At 39.1% G+C, this 24,937-nt stretch overlaps 1 protein-coding gene across 1 annotated transcript; it reads right to left on the bottom strand.

The window, feature by feature from the left end:
• Positions 1-10,022: 10,022 nt before the first annotated feature.
• On the bottom strand, positions 10,023-24,043 carry LOC148864552 (THO complex subunit 1-like). The gene is made up of 2 exons (XM_088977115.1): positions 23,753-24,043; positions 10,023-12,378 (listed from the first exon to the last, which is right to left on the bottom strand). Exon 2 carries the CDS (start codon positions 12,153-12,155, stop codon positions 10,242-10,244), a length of 1,914 nt encoding a protein of 637 aa, XP_088833241.1. The 5' UTR covers positions 12,156-12,378; positions 23,753-24,043; the 3' UTR covers positions 10,023-10,241.
• Between the last annotated feature and the right edge of the window lie 894 nt (positions 24,044-24,937).

The raw sequence follows: 24,937 nt of genomic DNA, 5'->3' as shown, positions 1-24,937 counted from the left end.
TTGCGATAATGGGGGATAACTGATAGGGTTTATCGAGTCCCCCCGAATCAGTCGAGGGAGATAACGCTAGCTGTTACGTGGTGTGATCCTGTGTAGTCCAGGAACCGTTGGAGGGATTTTCGGGATCCTCATAGTGGCACGTCGGTATCCTCGAGCTGACGCCTTTAAGTCCCGAACTGGACTGAGTGTCGAAGTGCCTTGGCATCGAGGTGTTCCTATTGCAATCTGTACCGAGGCGATCTCATTTCGAGGTGACCTTGTCTCGAGGTTACTTTAGCCTAGGGTAGATGGGTATCCGAGATTATTCTACTGCGGGCTGGTCATGCTAAGCTGTCATCTATTAGTCAGGCCGCGCCCACGTGTCCCCCTATTACGAGGTCGGGCCAAATCACCCTTCATCAAGTACAAATACAAATATAGAGTGCAAAATCTTGCATTTTGTGTTATTTTATATGTATTTGTATTTATAGTCTTTCCAAACTGAGCTTAAGGTTGTGTTTGGTGGCAGTGCAATTTTATTTGCACGAGTACAAATGCATGAGAATGCAAATGAAAAAAAATACAAATTCTTGTTTAATTTTGTTTCGGCTTTTACTTTATTTTGTTTTATGTCTTAATTTACTTCATTTGTATTGCAGTCAAACAAAATAAGCTAAAGTTTGAAACAAAAATAGGTCAGAATTTACATTCAAATCATTTGCACCGTCATAGTTTTGCATCAATATAAATTTATTTGCACTGCAACCAAACACAGGCTAATGAAAAAGTTTGTACCATTTTGGTATTTGAATCACTAGTTTGTTTTCAATCATTGCATGCAATCAATTAGGTCGAGAGACTTTCAAATCTAGGACCCATTTAATAATGATTGAATTACTTGATCTGAACGAAAGACTCATTTACTTTTATCTTTTTTTGTAAAAATGGAAACCCACAACTTCCTTAGACTCAGCTTGGAAACAGTACAAATGCAAGTATATACAACATAAATGCATACAAAATAATACAAAATATAAGGTTTTGCACTCTACATATTTGCATTTGTACTCCTTCCAAACTCAACCTTAGGTTCAGTTTGAAAAGAGTACAAATACTGTAAAAACGCATACAAAATAATACAAAATACAAGATTTTGCACTTTATATATTTGTATTTGTTCTCTTTCCAAACCAAGGACAAATTTCATTCAGTTCAGTTGAGCCTTTACTTCATTGGTAACTCCCTTAATCAATCTTTTATTTTTCCTCTCTAGCTATCCATATATGGTAAGTTTAATGCTTCTCCAGTTTTAAACTTTCTTTTATATGCATAATTTTTGGGGCAAATTGATGAAACCTTCCCTAAAGTTTAATAATTGCAATCACCTCCCTTGAACTTTCTAATACAGTTGCAAGTAGATCCTCTCCGGTAGAATCTTCTTAAAAAAAGGCATAAAATGTCCAAAATACCCATGTAACTACTATTGAATCTGGTCTTATGGGAAAAAAATACAAAATCTTATGAACACCAAAACAAAGAAAATTTAAAGTCGCAGCTTTACCTTGATATGAAAGGCAAATTTGAAAAATAAATCAATTTTAGAAAAGAGATTGGAAAGGTTTGGGGTAGTGAATCATATGAAGAGAAAATTTGGAAAATAAACATTTTTATTAAAAGTAATTACATGGGTATTTTGGACATTTTCATGCCTTTTTTAGAGGGAATCTACTAGCAACCATGTCAAAAAGTTCAAGAGGTGATTGCAATTATCAAACTCCAAGGGAGGTTTCAACAATTTACCCTATTTTTTACTTGTGTTTTCATGAAAATATTTTGACTCATTCAATGAAAGTCACTAGCATCCCTTTGAGGCTTCGAGCACTATAGTGAAGGATACGTACCAAGAATTGTATTAAACCTGGAAATTTTATGTTCAAGATGACATATGACTTGATTACATGCCCGTAAAGTGGAATTAATGGTTGGAAAAATATCCTTCGTGGAATGATATAGAAGATAAACCTTGTTTTCATGTCCTTCCTAATATATCTCATTTCATCTATTTTAATTCTAAATATTCTGCTCTGTTTTTCTATGGAGGAATATGTGTAAACAAGTAGGTTAATCAAATTTGGAAGTAGGTTAAGGAACATACGCACCTTAGAAATTTGAAATAATGATTCGTAATCAATTTGGATATATAGCTCAACCTACTAAAGTTTCATAGATGGCTTATAGCTTAATCAAATTTGAAATGATGGTTCAGATCAATTTTGTATAGAAAACATCAATTCAAAACTTTGGCCATTTTTTGACAAAAGCTTCAATGAGGAGTCTTAAGATTAAAGTGCTTTCTGTTTTGCAAGGCCTAAAAGATTTTAGCAGAAGGCTGGTCTTTTGCAAAAGTCATCGGTAAGACCAGTGGATAGAAGCTTTCTCTTGAAGCGCTCCAAGCACCCGCATAGAGTCAGAGGCAATTAAAACACTCTCTGTATTGAACTGTTTTGCGTAGAGAATCCCTTTAAAAATTGCCCAAAGTTTTTTTTTTCTTTTTTTTTTAAAGCAAAAAATGAAAAGGATATTCATATAGAAAAGGTTACATGAGGGGATTGTCTGGAATTATAGTGCACCTTGATTTGCCCCTTACATGAAAAGTAAGCAAAAAGATGGGCTGCCTAGTCATGTTGTCTTAAAATATGTACAAAATATATATAATCAAAAGAGGCTATTAGTCATCTCAAATGACATCTGTGTAGCAGTTCAATCCAGTGGGTTACTCGATCTGAATTTGCAAATTCTGCTAAGACAGCATTATCTGTATGTACCAAAAGATGTGTGATGCCATTAGAAAGAGTCACTTGTAATCCTCTTAACAAGGCTCAAATTTCAGCATCATAGTTTGTGAGAACCCATGAAGGTCCACTTTCTGCAATGGTCTATCTTTCACTGAAATGTTGGACTAACCCTCGTCCTGCAGCACCTGAATTTGGATCAAAAGATTCATCAGTAAATAAAGAGGGAATATTATTTGGAGGTAATGGTTGATGATGAAGTGGCATGGTCCTATTTGTTGGGTACTCCAGCTGGAATTTTAGTGCTAGTTTAACCACTTGCATAGGATCTGGATTGATATTCTCAAATAGTTTCTTATTCCTTGCTTCCCATATATGATAGATTATCAAGGCAAATCTGTTGAGACTTATTATAGCTTGTTGTTTTCCCAGTGTTGTACTCAACCATGTAAACCAGCTAATGATGTTAGTGTGTACAGGATGCTGAGCTATGATAGAGGGATTCAAACCAATTTGTGTTCAAAAGTATGCCAGTTCCACCCCAACCACATCGTCCATATAATCACAAAAGGCAGCATAGACTACAAGATACTACTGCATTTGCTGAGCCCCTTCAATGCTGGACCAAAAAGAGAAGTAGTTTTCTGGGGAGCACTGATTCAACCTGAAAATTTGAAGTGATACCAAAGAGTCTCCCAAACTCTGCAAATCTGTATTATTATAGTTTCCCGAATAATCCATGTATTCTTTTTGTGTTTTTAAAAAAGTTCAAAATTTGGTTTGCTTTGTTAAAAAATGTCAATATGTGTGTGGTACCTGAATACCATGCTTAATAGTAATTAGAACTTGGGAATCTAGAATATTGTCTGCCGACTTTCTTTTTAACTCATAAATAAATAAAGGTAATCTGAAGTACATATTGTAATTTAGCAAAAAAAAAGTACAACAATTGCAATTGCGAATATATTTCAAGTTCGTGCCTGTGCTGGATGTGGCCTCTCTCAAACTAGAAGTTGACATGCCTGGCTGTTCAAACCAAGATGCAACTAGGAAGGAGATGGGGATTTTTAATTCTTCCACATTGATGGTTTCCAGGATGAATCAGGCTGCAGTGTCTCGCTCTCCCATTCAGTTATCATTAGACACAACAATGCCCAAATGAGGGATTTCCCATGAATCTTCTCATAAAGGTAAATGTGAAATCACAGAAAGAAACTAAACATGCAAGACCAATGGATCTAGTGATATTTCCCTTCCTGAATAGTTGAATGACATAACTGGATTTTTAGATTCAAAGGCAAGCAATGATAATATTGAATCATGTCCTACCAAAAAAGCTGAAGGCTCAAAGAGGAAAGGCGATCTAGAGTTTGAGCTACAATCGGAAATGGCTCTTTCTGCCACTGTAGAAGGTATTTGTGAGAGTGATGCCGCCCCAGATTTAAAAGAGCTGCATACTACATCAGGTTTTCTTTCATTGAGAAGGATGAAAAGAATTAAAATTGAAGATCCCATAGTTTCTTCCCAAGGAGTCTCTACTGCACTTGGGTCAAGAAAAGTAGGACCTCCACTGCATTGGGCAGAAGTCTATTGTAATGGAGAAAACTTGACAGGGAAGTGGGTGCATATTGGTTCTACCAATGCACTTCTTGATAGTGAGCACAAAGCAGAAGCTGCAGTAACTGCCTGCATAAGGTCTCTGAGATATGTAGTTGCTTTTGCTGGGAATGGGGCCAAAGATGTGACTCGCAGGTTTTGGCTCCTAATTTTCTATGTAAATTCTCATTCATTTTCATAACTTTACAGTAAATTAAATGAAAATATCAATTCCAATAGATTTTTTAGATGAAAGATCATACAAGTGTTATTTTATTTTCAATGTTGTGTTATGAACCTGTAATTAATTGTGCAAAGATCAATGAGAGGCTATGCTCAATGACTTAGGCTCTCTAACTGTGCAGATAATAAAGAAAAAAAGAATAAAGCAGAAGAGAGAAGAGAAAGAACATAGCGGGTTGATAAAGTATTTACAAGAGAGAGTCCATAAAGGTCCAACATATCATTCTAATAGGTTGATAAAGGGTTGGACATGACCGTCAGAGACAAACCGCCGGTTGGGATTCACTGGGATTTGCTGCTAGTGCTTTACAGATAAAATCCTATGCTCAAAACACTGATTTTAACTCCAGGTGGCCAACCACCTACTTCATGCCACAACTAAAGAAAACCAAGGATCATAAGAAGCTAGTCCAGTGACCCAAATGCTTTGAGTCCATCTTTGATGTGAAATTGGATTTGGTGCTCACACTCGTTCTTACAACCATTTTCATCTGTGTATTAGAAATATCTCCCCATAAATAAAAAGATAAAAATATGGAGATGTTCCCAATTCATGGCTGAAAAGGGCTGTGTGAACGGTGTGAACACAGTTTTGCGAGGACTGAATCTGCCCACCTTTGATGTTGTTTGCCCTTCTTACATTACATGTAGTTTGAAGAAATATCCAAGATTATACTATTCCCCAGCCCTTCTTACATGGCTGAAAAGAGCTGGGGGAAGATTATACTATTCCTATCTTTATAGTTAAAATACTTGAGTATCATTCTAATATTTATATGTTTTGATTTGCAGGTTCAACCAATATGTTAAGTGGATTTGCATTGGAGGATGTGCTGCATTATTAGAGAATTTGATTATTTTTTAAGTTCTTGTACTATTTATATGTCAATTAGCTATTGTATTTGAACAATGTCTTTTGGATATTTTAATATATAATCTTTGAATTAATAGATTTCGTTTTAAATTGATTTTTATCAAATGGTTTTGCTGTATTGGGTATATGGTTTATGCCGGCGGTCATGTCCGCCGGTTTAGCTATCGACCTGGTATAAATAAAAATGAAAAAAAAGAAAGATCTAAGCCGGTGGTCAAGCAATCACCAGTTTAGCCACACCCAACACCTAAGGCGGCGGTTCAGGTACCACAATGTTTTCAACCTTTTTTCCCCTGCAGTGCAGATTTCATTTGCATTGATAATGTGAATGCATGGCAGTGGAAAAAGGATGACTGCAAATTCTGGTTTAATTTTGCTTAAAATTTGACTGTATCTTACTAATTGTTAGTGAGAAGTAAAATGAAGCGATTCCGACTTTATATATAGAAAATGAAGGTAGGAAAAAGGTTATTGATCAGATACTGGGAAGGTAGACATTGTAGGAGTGTAAATCATAGTTACTAATAAATAGAAGCAAATTTGTATCCGGTTCAGATTTATACTGCAAAGAACAGTTTGAGAGAAAGAATCAATTATATATGAGATGGACAGTGGGGAAAACCGGAAAAATAATGTCAATAAGCAACTCTATCAAGTTGATGACTTGATTTTCTAAAATAACCAATGAAACAATCCTTGTTTGACATTCAATGTAATCCAAGAACTCATCTTCTGATTAATTTTCAATGAAATGGAGGAATTAAACGACTAGTCTAGAGCATAGACCATCCCCAGCTAAATCATGCTTGATCTAACTGTCCTTTTCAACATTTTAGGATATGCCAAGTTATGAAAATATTTCTGACTTCCTGGAAGAGCCAAATGAGAATATTTTAGGATACATGTTTGATGGGGAGCCCTCATTCACTCGAGTCTAAACTCTAAACTGAAAAAGTACTTCCTCTGGGAAAGTCAAACCACCCACCCACCCACTTTTAAATTTGAGCTCTTTCTGGGTGGAGACTTGTGAACCCAAACAAAACACCAGCAAGGAGAGAAAACCATGGTGCCCCATCTCCTGCTCCATCTCTCATGCCTCACACTGGTCTGGGCAGCATCAGCAGAGACAAAGCTTGGATGCCAAGCCCAATGTGGCAACATAAGCATTCCCTACCCATTCGGCATGGGAGAGGGTTGTTCCATTAGCCCATTACACCACATCAACTGCAACACTTCCTATGATCCCCCTAAACCCTTCTTGGGCACCACTGACAATGAGGTCCTGGAAATATCACTGAATCATGTCCGCGTAAATAAGGTTCTAGCTTTCAACTGTTATGATGAAGCACCAGTCTCAGGTGCTCATAGAACCGATTTGGAGGGCACCCCTTACACCATCTCACACACTGCAAATAGGTTAATAGTAATTGAGTGTGACGCCTATGGCTTAATCCGAGGGTCCATGGGAGGCTTCACGAGCGGGTGCATGTCAGTCTGCCAAGAAAGAGGGGACTTGATCGACGGGGCATGCTCAGGGGAGGGTTGTTGTCAGACCACCATTCCGAAGGGCCTACAGAGGTTCGCCATAATTGCCGGCAGCATGAGCAACCACTCAACTGTGTCATCTGGCTGAGCAAGAGCGTTATAGGTTCAAGGCATCCGACCTAGCTGCAGGCACCAGCTTCGCTGCTAGAAGTACCGATATCCCTGTGGTTCTTGATTGGGTTATAGTGAACCAGACCTGTGAAGAAGCTCGAAGAAACTTGTCGACCTTCGCCTGCCGAGAGAATAGTTACTGTTATGACGTCGACTCAGACGAAAGTCCTGGATATCGCTGCAGTTACAACAAAGGTTACGAAGGGAATATTCCGTATCTCCCCGGCGGTTGCCAAGGTATGCTCTTCTCTTCTTATTTCCATCAAACCATCTAACATCAATGCTTTAGAAATCGATCAGACCAATTTTCTCCCCTTTCTTTCTTCCTTCATCAGCCTCAGCCCCAGCCAAAGTTAAGGTCTCAGCCACTGGACCATCAAGTAGAGGTCCAAAGTATTTATTGGATTAGATTCGACCTGAATATTTAACCAATATATAATAACGCAGGTGTGATGGTTTGGATTGGAACAAATCTAAATTAAAACCAATTTGAACAGATTAAATGGTCCAGGAGTGGTCTAAAATTGTTCAAAGTATCTATCTGATGAATTGGACCTGATCCATTTGTAATGGACTCATATTGGATTGGACCAAATCCGGTCCAATTGACACCCCTACCTTCAAACATATTATTGGTTCTGGTCCATATTCTCTTTTTTTTTTTTTTCTTACAATTACCTGACGCTTCGACCTTTAACCTGGTTAAGTGAGTTCATATTTTTCAACCCTTGCCATAAATCAACCTTCAACCCACCCAAGCTAACGTAGTAACATTGTCGCATTGATTTTTTGATTATAGGCCCAAGTTGCACCCCTAATAAGAAACTTTTCGCTACCTTGAAGGGTGATTCAGGTTCACTTTGTTCTTGTCATTTGTTTCTACTAATATTGTTTAGTATATTTTGGGCGTTTCTCACTTGAAGCTTTGGGATAGCATTTCCAGCTCAATCACATATTGATTGAGACTAGGCCTGAAGTTTTCTCTCTGAGTCACAAGAATGCATTTGATGTTATATTAATTTTTGAGTAAATACCTTAAGTTTTGGACTGTTGCTAAAACCTCCCCTGAACTTTTTATACAGTTGCAAGTAAAACAGGAATCCTCTAAAAGGAGTCATAAAAATGTCTAAAATACCCATGCAGTTACTATTGAATTAGTTTCTACATACAAAAATACAAACTTTATAAAAAAAAAAAATTTAAAATTGCAGCTTTACTTTAAGCAATTGATATGAAGGTCAAACTTTAGGGGTGGTTTCAGGGGAGGTGTTAGAAATTACCAAACTTTAGGGGAGATTTCAGCAACAACCAAAAACTTTAGAGAAGGTTTCAACAATTTACCATTAATTTTCAAATGATAAACTTTGCTTTTCTTTTTTTTTGGGGGGGGGAATTTTCTCAAAACTCTTACTTTTTAGGGGAGGTATTTGCAATTACCAAACTTTAGGGGAGACTTCAGCAATAACCAGAAACTTCAAAGAAGGTTTCAACAATTTACCATTAATTTTCAAATGATAAACTTTGCTTTTTCTTTTTTTTTTTTTTGGGGGGGGGGGTGGGGGGGACTTTCTCAAAACTCTTTTACTTTTCTAAAATATTATTAAAGCGCCATAGTTTAGACACTCGAGTAATTTTCCCCTTTAATGTAATGCACATACTTTTCTTTTAAATTAAAAAAAAATGTCTGTTAACTCTATTTTTGGGAAGAGGCCTTGAATTAGAAGCCATATGAGGCTTCCTTTTATTAGACCCAAAATCCATCACAGCTCTTGGGCTATTTTTCTTTTATTTTTTTAGTAATTTGATAACACAAAGTTTGTCTATCATTTCAATGTGGAAAGGGAACATGTTTGTCTTCTCATAGCAATAAGTTAGCAAACTCACTATTTTCACCGTCCAGATAAAGAGTTATCCAAGTACTTTCGAACCTAAACAAGTCTCGTTCTACACTGCCTTTCAAACTACAAATGTCCAAGTAGGAAGATCCCCAATAGAGATTTTCCTAGGAAAAAAAGTAGTATTTATAGCCTACCACCCCAACTCTCCAAAATAATTAAAAGCATCAGAAAAGAAGGCAGGAGCAGTAGCCGTAGCAACTGAGAGAGTGCACTAAACTAAACCATGATATAGGTTTCACAATGGACACCCCACATGTTACTTTAGATTACTAACACTAACTTTCAACTCAGAAAAGAGCCCAAACTCATTCCAACAAGGGTGGACAGGATAGAAAAACTGATGTGGACGCCGGCAGCAACGCAGTAATTTAGTGCAGTAGTAGCAGTAATTTAGTGTTTTCATCCTATCTTATCTATTCAGTATTCTTGCCTTATCTGCTTTCAGTAGTAAGGATTAGTAGGAGTCTTATCTATTCAGTGTTCTTATCTTATCAGTTCAGTAGTATGGATTAGTAGGGAGTCTTATCTTATTTAATTACAGTTCTTATCTTATCTTATCAGTTCAGTAGTATGGATTAGTAGGGAGTCTTATCTTATTTAATTACAGTTCTTATCTTATCTTATCAGTTCAATAGGATAGATTAAGGAAGTCTTATCTTATCTTATCAGTTCAGTCTTATCTTATCAGTTTAACAGGATAGAGTAGTAGATTAGCAAGGAATCCTCCTAAAAGTATGATTCTACCTCTTGTAATCTCCTATTTAAGGAGCTGATATTATTCAATAAAGATATCGAAAATTTCAGTCAAGAAAAAGAGCAAGGAGAGTTAGATGATCTCTTGGACAAATCACCATTAGGGTGCCAAGATAAGTTCATCAAGAGCAGGGAGGAATAAGGGAAAACAAGAGGTTTTCCTCGTGGACCGACCCGTGACAAGATCCTATTTCCATGGGCCCATAACAAAAACCATAGGGAAAAGCCAGATAGCAACTAAAGCTCTAGAAAAGAAATTTCAGCTTAACACAACCAAGACAAATAACGTATCAAAAATCCTTTAACTTTACATATTTGTAAAGAAAAGGAACAACAAGATGGTTGATGAAAATACAAACATGTCAATCATCAGAATGAAAGTAAAACAAGTTAATCATCAGAATAAGGAAAAACCAAAATAGAAGGAACAGAGGAATAAGAAAAAACAAGTCAATCAGCCTCTGCATCTGTCTCTCCATCTGCTATCCCTGTCTCAGCCTCTGCTTCCACTTCTACTTCCAAATGTCCTGCCTCCGGAACTACATCTGTGTCAGGGCTCTGCTTCTGATTCTCATCTGGTGTTGCTGCTCCGCTGTTAGGGATATTGATAACAGTCGCATCAGTTTCCATTGGTGCTGCTGCATCCTCAAATTCAGTTCCAACTCCACCATCGATATCAGTTGCAGGGGTTGTGATCTGATTATCTTCCACTTGTTGAGCAGCACCTTTCATCTCTTCTTCCTTTTTAGCACGTTTAGACCTTTCATTAGGTTTGGTGTGATACTTGGAGCGAACTTCTGGTGGAAGAAGTTCTGGGGGCACAACCCCTTCAATGCCATATTCAGTAAATCGGGAAAATCCTTCAAGGTCTTGTCGAGCAGAAAATCGGAGGCCTTTCCAGCAATAGACCCGGTTGTTCTTGTGGTGATATTCAGCTTCAATACCAGCAGATATATCCATATCTTCAGCCAAATGTTTCCAATATTCCATAACTGGCGGGATCCGAACACGTTGAGAATCAGTCAGAGCATCTGGGTTCGTTTCTGCCCACTTCCACAAGTGATGGAGTTCTTTATTTCCCAACCTCCACCGTGGCCTACGTTTTCTCAATCCATCTTGGCCCATTTTTTTTTCTGCCGGTTGCTTTTCAAATGGGGGGCAACCATCACGTTTCCACCAAAACCAATTCTTTTCTCGTTCTAATATATGCTCAATGCAGTATAGAAACTCCTTCCCTTTAGGAGGAATCAATTCAAGAAGCTTCTTAACACGCTCTTCACAAGACTTGATCTCCTCTTTCATGCTTTCAGATGGCACATCCTTATCATTTTTCCCAGGGGCCTTTAAGTAGTCAAACAATATAAGGCATTGAAGGAGAATGTGGCGTCGGAAACTTGGATCTTTCAACTCTAAACCCATCAATTTACTGCTTGTAAGATACTTTATGCTGAAATTTGATGATTCTTGTTCTTCAAGATTGTTTGTGTTTCCATCATCATCACTCAAAGGCTGACCCTCAAATGTATCCAATACAACCATTAAGTTGGACACAAATTTCTGCCACTTGGTAGGAGCTAGAGTTGTGGCAGCAGGGTTACAAAAATGCTCCTGTAAACTCCAAAAGGTCTTGTAAAAATTGAAATCAATAGAAGTGCCATCAGGAGCATCCTTTTCATATTTGGTTTCATTTGAGGTATTAAAAACTCCCTTTATATTGACAGCTGAACGTTCTGATAATGGGAAGAAATGAGCCAAAAACATAAGAATTCGTCCACAAAACACCACATCGTTTGCCTTTGAAAGACGACGAAGAAGCTGATTGCATGTCCTCAGCATCACAAGCTTCCCCCGACCGAATAGCTCTTGCTTCCCCAAGATGTCTTGTTTACTTTCTATATAACCAAATACTTCTTTGCAATCTCTCATTGTTGACATTTCTGTCAGATCTTCTAACAGCTGGAATATCATACCACCTTCAACATGGCCTCTCTCACAAAGATACAGCACAACGTCAAGAAGCCTTGGTATCTGACCCTGTGTCTCCTCCATATCCATTGATTGCCCATACTGCATTATTCGTTCCCCTGACTGAACTGCAGAAGACACCAGTTCTTGAAGTAAAGTCCGGATAGCATTTTCCAATGATTGATTCTCTTCTTGGACTAAAACTGTTTGCCTCTGAGGTTTTATAGCATCTTGCACTGTTTGGAGAGCAAAATTTGCAGGTGGTCCAGGTTGAAGTATTGCACTTCTGAATATTTCAAGAACTCGATCCCTCTCAGCATGACTGGAAATGTGAACAGGTGCTCGCTCTTTCTGATGTTGGTGTAGAAGAATTCGAAGGCCTTGTGGAGCTTCCGCCATTGAAGAAACAGAAAATAAGCAAGTGAGCACGTGAGCACGTGAGAACGCAAGAGAGAGACGATAAGTATCAATACTTTAAACCTTGACCTAAACCATCAGGAACCAAAATATGAGATAGGTCCTTCTGCTCTTGCTGAGGCACCAATACCATTACTAACAACTACTGTGTTTTGTTAACTGGTTCAAGAATTTCAATCATCATGACACTGTATCCCTTGATGACCTGGAGGAAAACAATACATGCCAATTAACGAGACCAAGTCAAACAATGTTCAGATATTGCAGCAAAAGCCAAAAGGATGGAATAGCAAAAATCCACCACCATGCTTAGCTTCAATGGCAGAACATGATCAGATGTCATCCTGACTATATACATGACAATCACCTAGTTGAAAATATCATGATAGAATCACTGAACAAGCTTTTTCCAATCACTATTGTGAATACAATGAATTCATTCTCCCTAAAACAGAAATTGATGTCTTCTCTCTTGCTCTCTCCTGTCAGCAACAACTCAAAACCAGAAAGGAACCAATAAAAAAATAACTACTCAGAGATGGGAATTGGGAATTCCCCAATACCACTCACTCTACCGGAGGTTTCTCAAAATCCAAGGAATGTCAGAATCATCTCATGATAAGCCAATGGCAACCAAAGAATCCTTCCTCACCTTTATTGCCCAAACAATACATAATTTGAGCCCTTGAAATAGCACTATATTCTCTACCCCAAAGAACTAGTTTTTCCTTTCTTTCTTTCTTTCTTTCTTTCTTTTTCCTTTTTTTTTTTTTTTGGTGAGGCAATGGAGTGGGGAAGGAATTCCTCTTAATAATAAACATAATGACTCAGCTATTGTATCCCAGTAGAAGGAACATCTTTGAGGGTTAAACTTCTTGCACTTGTAGTCTTATACAGGGTTTTAGACCAGCCTATTCCTCAGGTTGAAGAGTACTATTGATCCAAGGTGATTATCAAATGTTGATTGATTTTTTTTTCAATTGATAAACAGAAATTGAAAGCAAAAACAAAGTCTAGGGAACCCAGACTTCTCCTTTGATGATGTGGAGTTCTACTGTAAGTGACAAACAGGTTGTAGCTTGGAAACCCCCAGAAGAAGGTTTTATCAAACTGGTTTTTTTTTTATCAGCTTTTATCAAACTGAATTTTGATTGTAGCAGTCTAGGAAACCCAAGTCTGGCTGGCATAGGAGAAGTGTTCAGAAATAACGAAGGGCATATTGCTGCTGTATTCTCAGGTCTTGTTGGAATAGGGGATTCAGTTTTGCTGGGTTCCAAGCAGTCTTGCAAGGAGTACAGATTGCTAGAGATCTAAATTATGACAGACTGTTAATTGAAGGTGACTCTAAATTGATAGTAGGGTGGCTGAAGGAACTGGAAACAGTAATTTGGAAGTACAGGGAATCTATGAAAAGATTCAAATGGCTGGTTAGAGTCATGACAATAATTGTCCAATGGTTAGAGACATGACCGCACCTCTGTTGGGATGATTGTCTTGTAATATTTTGATGTAATGTTTTTTCAGTCTTAACAAAATTTCATCATTTATCATAAAAATAAAAAAAAAAGGAATTCCAACCCCCCCCCCCGAAAGAAACAATGTTTATTGTCTTGTTTCTATCAAAGGCTGGAAGGCCCTTGGCCCCTAAGACATCTCATTTGTGAAGTGAGGTACCTGGATTCCAACTTGAACTGCTTGTTCAGGTGGATCCCAAGGTCAGCAAATGAAGATACTGGTTATAGAATGTGGGGAGTGTTATTTACTTTTTTAATAAATGGCATATGAATTTCCATTACTGGTAAGAAGGAAACAACAAAGAATGGCATATAAACACAGTATACATTGCACATTGCACACTTGAATAAAAAAAATAAAAAAGAAACAAAATACAGATAGCATATTCTACATACCATAAGATTAGCAGCTACAGTGTCATGGATTCTTGATTGCTTTCTTAACACAAAGTTTGTCTACCATTTCAACATGGGGAAGGAACATGTTTGTCTTCTCGTAGCAATAAGTTAGCATGTAAGGTAACTTCGCAAAGCTTCATTATGCAGATATTGGATTTGCAAAAGGAAATGAATGGGATCATCACCATCCAGGGGTATAGCCTTGAGAATTTCCAAACAGAAACCTAGGACTTCATTAACCAAATCTGCAACCCAGAATACTATCTAGTTCATTTAGATGATATTTATTTTGCTCTTCCATCCCATCTTAACAAGAAGCCGATGCACCTTAAATCCATTGTCAGCCATGCAATAGATCTAGGCACTAGCCCATGTTTTATGTCTTGATGGTAATTTCTTAATTACAATGATGTATATCATTTGCATAACCGCAACTTTTCAGTCTCTTATATTGTGAAACTTGAGTTCCATGTCATGGTGTAACATGAAGTAACTCTGGGATTTTGTCCCAGATTTATAGATATCCCTGGCTTTGCTTTCTAATAAGTTTGTCTCACTTTTCAAAATTGATGGATATATGGCCATGGGATACATCAAGGTACAATGTACAAAAACATCCATACAAGTCCCCCTCCAAAACTTTGAACCCCCATAAGTCCAAAAGACACCAAACAGAGTTTATTCAGATCATATTCATTTAGAAAACTCACCATTTTCATTGACCAGAAGAAGACTTATCAAAATACTTGAATAAGTCTCATATGGTGAGCTGGGATCTAATATGCAGGCCAATGGAAAATGAAGGGCTTGGAATAAGTTAAAAGGTTCAACTAGGCTCTTCTAGGTAGATGATCTGGAGATTTGGCTCAAATCCTAATGAGTTATGGAGGGAGGTGATAGCAGAGATATGTGGCTTGAATGATAATGGCTGGGATGCAAGGGATTCCATCATGCCCTTTGGAAGTGCACTGTGGAGGGGAATCTGTAAAGCATTCCCAGCCTTCTCAAAAGGGATAAATCTTCTCTTAGGCAATGGAACGAGAATAAGATCTGGCTTGACTCGTGGTATGATGAGCTGGCATTGAAGGACAAATTCCCTGATTTGTTTGTTTTGTCTGGTAACAAAGAAATTACAGTGGCTGAGTGCTATCACGCTGATGAATCTTCCAGTGCTTGGAATCTGGCTTTTAGAAGGAATTTTTTTGACTGGGAGGTTCAGTCTGTTGCAGAGCTGATATCTCTTTCGAACAGTCAACAAGTCAAGGTGCATGATCAAGACCCAAGGCAGTGAAGATGGAGCAAATCAGGGGAGTTCTCAAATCAGTTCTTTTTGTTATACTTTGGTGAATGAGGAGGATAATGCATTTATTTCCTTATAAAGAAATTTGGGGAAATGCAGCTCCCTCAAAGGTGAAATTTTTTGCTTGGGTTGTGGCCTGGGAATGCTTAACCAAGGATCTGCTGGTCAGAAAAGGAGCTAACCTAGCAAACTTGAATTGTTCCCTTTGTCAAGCCCATTAGGAAACAGTGGATCATCTCTTCCTTCATTGTAGCTTTTCTTATACAGTCTGGAACCATTTCAGAAATTCTGTTCCAGCAATTGGGTGCTTGCCAATCTCTGTGAAGATCCTGTTAGCTGGGTGGAGGATTTAAGGAATGTCCAAGAGAGGGAAAGCTTGCTGGGAGGTGGTTCCTTTAGCTGTGCTGTGGGCAATTTGGTCTGAAAGGAATAGTAGAATTTTTGAACAGAAATCGAGTACAGAGGAGGCGGTTATCAACTCGGCGGTTGGCATGTTGAGAACTTGGATGCCAATTCTTTCATGCTTCAGTCCTGATGATTTCTCGTCCTCTGTTTTGAATGTAAATTTTTTGGGGGTCGTTAAAGGAGTTTTTTTGTATAAAATACTACTGTATAGAGGACCATACTTGTATACATGTTTCTCAGTTAATACATTTTATACATCTCTCTCAAAAAAAAAAAAAAAAACTTGAATAAGTCTCATCCTTGTCCTACACTGCCTTTCAAACCACAAATGTCTAAGTATGAAGATTCCCCAATAGAAATTTTCCTGGAAAAAATGGTAGTATTTATAACCTACCACCCCAACTCCCAAGATAATTAAAAACATAAAAAAAAAAAAAAGTGGCAGGAGCAGTACGCATAGCAACTAAGAGAATGCACCAATGCCAATAAAAGAGATCCATATTTCCTTTGAACCTCATCTATTCTCTATCACACTTGCATGTTTTTTTTCATCAAAAACAGAAATCAATATATTAATGAGAAGAAAGTGAAATAGTTAAAGGAGCAGGAAGAGGTAAACTCTCTTAACTCTCCCCCAAAATAAAACAGAAAAAATTACAAGGTAGCCCAGAACATTTGAGCTCTTACCGCTCCCTGCTGGACCAATACATCTGCAAAGGAATTTGCACTTCTTTTGGCCCATTTTAATCTGACTTCCATTACCTGGAGTAGCCATTTGAACTACCTTCTTTCATTAATAAACTGCCACATGCTATCCTCTTGCCTTCTTTCATTAATAAGTTATGGGAGGAAAGTCTTTTAAATCTAAAAGTTCCTTTTCATCCGTGAACTAGAGAAGCAGAATCACCAACACCAACAGAATCCAAATATGGACTTATGGAGAACAGAATGTGGAATGTGGTATGTGGAGTTGGTCATGAGTGCAAATCCCACTTGATCTTTACTTGGGACTTTAGAAGTGCTTCTAATGGGCTTTCTGTACTTTTCACGTTGGAGAAACCAAAATCTGGTCAGAAAAATGGTTTTGCAAAAAAAAATTGTTGTAAGGCTTATTTAATTGTTACTTTATAGCTGCTGTTAGTAGGCTGACTTCTTAGGATACTGTCAGTTAGTTACTTGTCTTTTTTTCTAATTATTTTTTGTTCTAGGGTGTGCCACCAGGGGCATACTTGTAATTTCCATTCCTTTATTAAGTTAATATAAATAGAAGACTGGTGGCAGCCAGTAGTATGCTTTTTCTCTCAATCGTACCTCTCTTTTTCTTCTCTTTCTCTCTCTCCCACTCTCCACATCATTACATGGTATCAGAGCAGGTTTTCTGGGCTGTAAAAGACCTATGATCCCTCCTGTTTTGAGCAAGGTTTCCTTCTTTAAAAGTTTTGGACGTGGAAGATAGGGAAACCCTAGCAGTTTTCTGGCGGCAGATTCTGTGGAAACCCTAGCAGTTTTCTAGCGGCAGTTTCTGTGGTTTTTTCCTTGGTCGTAATACCAAGAAAACCCTAGTCAGAGAAGGACGATGCTGGTACAGACTCCCTTCCTCCTCTGTTCGATGCTGTGAAGTCAAGTTCAGGTTAGCACCTTTGTACAAGTGCTGAACAGGTGTGTTTTTTGTTTCAGTCTTCTTTGGCCGATGGTGTGTAGGGCTCATTCCTTGGTTATATAGGTATTTGTTTGGATGTTGGATGGTTAGATTGTATGAACTACAGTCAGACTGATAGTAATGTTTGTCTTGGTGGTGTTGAACTGATTACCGGGCTCGTTTAATGACTGGTTGTGTTGACTGAACCTTCTCAGAGTTGTTCTCAGCAGTGTTTTTTGTTCTCTTGCTCACATCCTAGAAGTAAATTCCTTGAGGGTTGGTATTCTGATTGTGGCTGTTGTGTAGTTGGGTGGTGTTTGGATTGTTTTTCAGTAGTATCCGATGGCAAATTATGAATCAAATTCATCGGGGGCTACACCAACCCACAACACAGCGGACATGGGAGGTGAAAACATGGTTTTTCCCATGCCAATTACCCCTTTAAATGGTCTGAACTACCTGGAGTGGACTAAGAGCGTAAAACTCTATGTAACAGCAAGGGGTAAAGCTGGTTACATTAATGGAAGGGTGAAAGAACCAAGGGTGAGACGGCTGAACATGATAGGTGGGACCAAGAAAACAGTATGGTGATGTCTTGGCTCATCGCAGTCATGGAACCTTATGTGAAGAAGAACTTTATGTGGGCAGACACCGCTAGTGAGATCTGGGAACAAGCCAGAACTACCTATTCTGAGCAAAGGCAATATGCCAAGGTTTACCAGTTACAAGCTGAATCTTTAACATGTAAACAGGGAAACCGTAGTTTGTCTTCATACTATTCAGCCCTTACCTCCATATGGAAAGAATTGGATCATTATCAGGCTATAGAGTGGAAACATGATGATGATGCTAAGGCCTACAGGAAGCTGGTCTCTCAACAACGTGTGTTTGCTTTCTTGTTGGGACTGAACCCTGCATATGAACCATTGAGGGTACAGATCCTAGGAAGCAAAGAGTTGCCTACGATTCACGAGGTATACTCCCTTTTCAATCGGAAGAAAGCAGGCGGAATGTAATGGTTACAGCTGAGAGGGAGCAACAAGTTGCTTTGGCTGCAATGAATAATAACTCCACGGGAAAGAAAAGTGACACTAAGAAGACTGATGATAAAGATAAGTTGTTCTGTACCCACTGTCGGCGTTCACGACATACACGTGACACTTGTTGGAACATCCACGGGAAACTCAAGTGGGCAGCAAAGAATCAAGAACAGGGTAAAGATCAAGGTCAAAAGAAAATGAACACAACACATGTGGCAACCCAAGATACTCAGGTTGCCGGTAGTACCCAGGACCACCCTAATAATTCTGACCCCAAGGAAGATATAATGAATTCCTTCAGAGAGCACCTGGAATCTTATAGTAGGGCTTTGCGACAAATGGACAGCTCAGTCACTGGTACTCCCTCTACTTCATTTGCATCTACTTCAGGTAATATGGCTTCTACATTCCATGTCACTCCTATGGATTCCCCTTGGATCATTGACTCAGGGGCCTCCAACCACATGACCGGTAAGTCAAACTTGTTTCAGTCTTATAGCCTTTTGTCAGAAAGGGATAGAGTGAGACTTGCAGATGGTTCTTTTTCCTCCATTGCAGGCCAATGATCAATATCTCTTCCCCATGGCCTTAACCTGAATTGTGTATTGCGTGTCCCTCAACTTCCTATAAATTTGCTTTCAATTAATAGCATTCCAAGCTCCTTGAACTGTAGTGTAACCTTTTTTGCTGACTCATGTGTTTTTCAAGACCTAACTTCTAGGAGGACGATTGGTAGAGGAAGCCTAGTGGATGGTCTCTACATTCTCGACAACAAAGCTGGTCTCTCGGTGTCATCCTCAGAGTCACATAGTCAGTCAAATAAGAGTCAATTTTTTTGTGGCATAGTCGTTTAGGTCATGCTTCTTTCGAAATAATAAAATATTTGTTTCCAGTTTTATTTAAGTCATGTTCAGTGTCAGAGTTCATGTGTCAAACGTGTTAGTTGAGCAAACAATGTAGAACAACTTTTCACTCAAGTAATAAAAGATCAAATGTTCCTTTTCATGTTGTGTATTCTGATGTATGGAGGCCTACCAATGTAATCTCTGAGGGCGGATATAAGTACTTTATCACATTGATCAATGATTCGCTATACATAGGTAATTCCTATGCGTAGTAGAGACGAAGTTTCAAAGATAGTGAAAGACTTCCAGAGGATGGTGTTTACGTAGTTCCATGTTGAAATACAGATCTTCCAATCCGATAATGCAAAGGAATACTTCCATGGGGAGCTCAATGAGTTCTTTGCCTCCCATGGATCTATTCATAGGAGCTCATGTGCCAGAACACCACAACAAAATGGTGTTGCAGAAAGGAAAAACAGACACCTCCTTGAGGTAACTCGCGGGATAATGTTACACATGAATGTTCCAAAAAGGTTTTGGGTGGATGCTATACTTGCAACTGCTTATGTCATCAATCGCATGCCCTCCAAAGTGCTGAACTACATGACCCCTCATCAGTTATTGTACCCTCAGTCTCCTTTATTTTCCATCCCCATGAGAGTCTTTGGTTCCTGTGCCTTTGTCAATGATTTGTCTCCATCCCGAGGTAAGTTAGACCCTCGGTCCACTCCTTGTGTCTTTCTGGGGTATCCCTCCTCTCAAAAAGGGTATTGGTGCTTTGATCCAATTAGTCGTAAGGTTTTTGTATCTATGGATGTGTCCTTTGAGTCTAAGCCATTCTTCCCTTCTCCTCCTCAGGGGGAGAGTCGTAGTGTGGAAGAAGAGAAGCAGGTTCAGGTATCTCTTCCTTCTATTCTGGACCTTACTCCCTTCCGTGTCTTCCAACGTACACGTCGTAGAGATCAGTGGTGTGGTAGAGATATGGAGCAGCCAAACACTGAGCAACCGACACCATTAGACTCCCAGGAGGTAAGTCCACCCCCTAACCCTGCTCCTATTGTGGATGACCTTGACATTCCTATTGCCCAACAAAAGGGAGTCAGGTCATGCACTACCAAACACCTCATTACCCATTTTGTCTCCTATGATCACATTTCCCCCTCATATCGAGCCTTCCTATCTGCAGTTGATTGCATCCCTGTTCCCAGAAATGTTGCAGAAGCCTTAAAATGCCCTAAATAGACTGATGCCATGAAGGAAGAGATTAATGCTCTTCACAAAAATCAGACTTGGGAGTTGGTGGATTTTCCAAAGGGGAAAGACCCTATGGGGTGTAAATGGGTGTTCACGGTTAAGTACAAGGCGGATGGAACAGTTGAAAGGTACAAAGCAAGATTAGTAGCCAAAGGATACACACAAGTATACGGGGTTGACTATGATGAGACTTTTGCCCCAGTGGCTAAGATGAACTCAATTAGGGTTCTCCTGTCCTTAGCTGCTAATCTTGACTGGGAATTGCATCAACTAGACATAAAGAATGCTTTTCTGAATGGTGACTTAGAGGAGGAAGTATACATGGTTCAACCCCCTGGATTTTGTGCCAAGGGGAGTGAAAATAAGGTGTGCAAACTGCGAAAGTCTCTTTATGGCAGTTCAACAGATGGGTTTCAAACAATGTCAGTATGATCATACACTCTTTGTGAAGAGATGTCAAGAACAGGTTGTTGTATTGATAGTATATGTGGATGATATCATCATTACAGGAAGTTGGAGCTCAGAGATATAGAACTTGAAACAATTCCTTGCATCTAAATTTGAAGTGAAAGATCTAGGCCCCCTGAAGTATTTCCTTGGGATTGAAGTTACTCGCTCAGAAAATGGTATTTTTGTCTCTCAAAGGAAATACACCATTGATCTATTACAGGATACAGGCAAATTAGGTGCAAGGCCGGCAGATACTCCTATGGATGTAGACCACAAGTTAGGTGACTCTGTTGGTGAACCTCTGAAAGATGTGAAACAGTTCCAAATGTTAGTGGGAAAGTTGATTTATTTGTCCATGACCCGTCCAGACATTGCCTATTCCGTTGGGGTCCTAAGCCAGTTCATGCACTCTCCTAAGAAACCACACATGGAGGCAACAGAGAGAGTTCTTAGATACTTGAAAAAATATCCCGGAACAGGCCTACTATTCAGTAAACACAATCACCTAAAGGTGAAAGTCTTTACAGATGCTGATTGGGCAGGAGTTGTGGATGACAGAAAGTCCACTAGTGAGTATTGCACATTTGTGAGAGAAAATCTGGTGACCTGGAAAAGCAAGAAACTAAGTGTGGTAGCAAGGTCAAGCGCTGAAGCTTAATATAGAGCTATGGCACATGGGGTGACTGAAGTCCTTTGGCTAAAGAATCTTCTAGGGGAGCTTGGAGTTGTTATTCATAGTCCTATGTACTGTGACAACAAAACTGCAATACACATCGCCAGCAACCCTGTCCTACATGAGAGGACCAAGCACATTGAGGTGGACAAACACTTTATAAGGGAAAAATTGGAAAAAAGGGAAATTTGCATTCCCTATGTCAACTCCAAGGAACAACTTGTTGATGTTCTCACAAAGGGGCTTCCATGCTCACGGCACAATGAGTTATGTGACAAGTTGGGCATGATAGACATATTCAGCCCAACTTGAGGGGGAGTGTTGTAAGGCTTATTTAATTGTTACTTTATAGTTGTTGTTAGTAAGCTGACTTCTTAGGATACTGTCAGTTAGTTACTTGTCTTTTTTTTCTTATTATTTTTTGTTCTAGGGTGTGCTGCCAGAGGCATACTTATAATTTCTATTCCTTTATTAAGTTAATATAAATAGAAGACTGGCGGCAGCTAGTAGTATGCTTTTTCTCTCAATCGTACCTCTCTTTTTCTTCTCTTTCTCTCTCTCTCTCTTTTTCCCACTCTCCACAAATCATTACAAAAATCAAAACAGGCCTTTTGAAAGCCTGTTAAAAAAGCAGGAAAAAACTCCATTATATGTTTGCAAGAAACTATTTTGAACCAAAAGAAAAAAAGGATTAAAGACAACATACCTTAAGTTTTCATAAATTGACTTAAACGTACCCTTAGTTTTTCCAAAAGAACTTAAATATACATTGTGGGCTGACCCAAGGGGCTTAAAGAGACCCTCCTTCAATGAAACTTCGCATGTGGACTTATTTAAAATTCCTAAAATCCTATTTTTCCCTTTTGGGCAGGAAACAACACTAAATACTGGTGAAGAAATAAGAGAGAAGAGAGAGAGAGAGATAGAGAGCGGGGGGGGAGGGAAATTGAAAAGTGAATTCGTTCCATTTGATATTCTGGATTTGATGGGTTGAAAGAGAAGGGATTGTTTCAACTTTCAAGCCCCATCCCTCTTGCCCAGAAGAATGCATCTTACAATGTAAGATACTAACACTAGCATGTTTCTTCGCCCTCTCTGAGTTAGAGATAAGATGAAGTCATGGATAGAGAAATGAACAAAATTTCAGCCAGCACTGCCACATTACATGAGTTTGAAAATTTAAGGACATATTTTGAAAATTTGAAAGATAATCGAGGATAAAAAAGTCACAAGGTATATAAGTCTTTTTCAAAAACTTAGGGCATGTTTAAGTCAATTTATGAAAACTCAGACAGGATCATATGCCAACCTCTATAGCTCAGACTTCAGTTGCAGACATAGACCATTAAATCAAAGCACAAAAAAAAAAAAACCGAATAAATGAGGAAATGAGGTGAGCTACAAAAATGGAATTTCAAAATTTCAGTAAGTGGCTCTAATCAGAAGTATGAACTTGATAGAACAAGACTAACCTGATGCCGTTCTGTTCCCCCATTTTGCGCTCTTATCGATCTCCCAAATAGGGTTTATTACTTTCCCTTTTTGGTTAACAAAATTGGGTTTATTAAAATTGATTTGCAACTTGTAACTGTACATTGAAACTATAATGTCAACGTAGATGCTCAGAAAATGTACGATATCAGGCTCAAATTGATCGTCTTTTGACATCGTATTCTGTTGATTTAAAAAACTAACCAATATTTTGGACTTGGTATTCGAATTAACCCATATTTCTATTTCCTACTGAAATCCATGAAAGAAGTTCCACAGGGACAAACTCAACTAGCCACTCGACTTGGTATTTGCAGTCCAGTTAGATTTAGCGTACTTCTCAAACCGTTTTGTGAACTGAAAGGATAATTTTTTTCTATTTTGGATTATATATAATATAATTAGCGTAGCTAAATGCCTAATTCTATGTAAAAGTCAGCAAAATATGAACCTTTAAGCGATAAAATACTGTAACTTGATTAAAAATTATTTGAAAAATGAAGAACGAATCTCTCCACAGAAAGAAAAAATATGAACCCTTGCGAAGAAGTAGAAGAAGAAGGACTCACCTGTTCCTTGGGTGTAACCGGTCGCCGGGAGGTGGCAGTTTACCTTCTTCGTTTCGGATTTGGATTGCGCCTGCAGCACCGCAGCAGTCCCAGAGTCCAGTCTTCGAGTTACATGCTAGACGTTAGACATTACCGAGCCTTCGCCTTTTCGGCAGAATACGAGGAGTTCGGGTTCGGAGTAGGGATGCCAAATTAAGGCTGCGTTTGGTTTTAGGATAGATTTTGGAAGGATGGGAAAAAGATGAGATGAGGAAAAAAAAGAGCTCGCATCCTGTGAACCCATGGGTTCACTTAGAGTTCATTGTAGGTCGGTTATTGAACAAACTGATGAATCAATTTTTTTGTGTTAAGTATCTCATCATTTGGTTTGCTTTTAAGTGGCCGATGATTCAGAGGCCGAAGTGAACTTTTGCTGGATGAGGACCTGGATGCCGATCTGACTAGGCCGAACTGGGGGTAGATTAGGTGTCGAGTTGACCAGAAGGTTGAGCTGCCTATTAGTTGTTGAGCTTACTAGAGGGCTGAACTGCCTATTAGTTGTCGAACTGACCAGAGAGCCGAGCTGCCTGGTGATGAGTTAGATTGATTGTTGAGTTACGTAGTTCTTTAGAGACCTGCAAAGAATCAATGTCAGAGGACCCGGGGTGGCTAACCCAGCGAGGTCGCTCTGATGCTTAAGTCAATACTCTCATAGTAGACTACGAGCTAAAAATCACTAAGTATGAGAGCTAGAATATGCTTACTTGCCCCCTCATGTCATTGGGGTTGGTGCCTTTATATAGGCATTGTTTAGCGTGGGCTTCACGCACCATATCCGAGATTTCTGAGAAGTCGTCTAAGTGGTCCAAGATTCCCTAAGGTAACCGCCATGCACGTTGACCACCCTCCGGATCGTTCGGCATGTGAGCCAACTTCCAAGGATCGTGGGAGTGTTAGGATATGCATGCCGAATTTTTCGACGAGCACGTCTCGCAGGTCGCCAGGTCGGCGCCTGTGCCAGGCCGCCAGGTCGGCACCTGTGCTAGGCCGCCAGTTCACGCCTGGGCCAGACCGCCAGGTGGGACACCTTCAACTTGGCTAAGGCAAGTTGTTGCCTAATTGGTTCTAAGTGTCACCTAGTTGTTCCGATGTGCCATGTGTCACAATATCATTGGAGGGCCAAATCCGCCCTCATCATTTGCCCCC

Source organism: Nelumbo lutea, chromosome 3 (assembly GCF_056320005.1).
Source record: "Nelumbo lutea isolate HS-2025 chromosome 3, American lotus-T2T, whole genome shotgun sequence".
Classification (NCBI taxonomy): Eukaryota; Viridiplantae; Streptophyta; class Magnoliopsida; order Proteales; family Nelumbonaceae; genus Nelumbo; species Nelumbo lutea.
The sequence above is the reverse complement of the archived record's forward strand: the minus strand, read 5'-3'. Positions and strand labels throughout refer to the sequence as shown.

Excerpts from the sequence above, each read along its gene's own strand:
- LOC148864552 (XM_088977115.1), bottom strand. The coding sequence starts at position 12,155 with ATGGCGGAAGCTCCACAAGGCCTTCGAATTCTTCTACACCAACATCAG.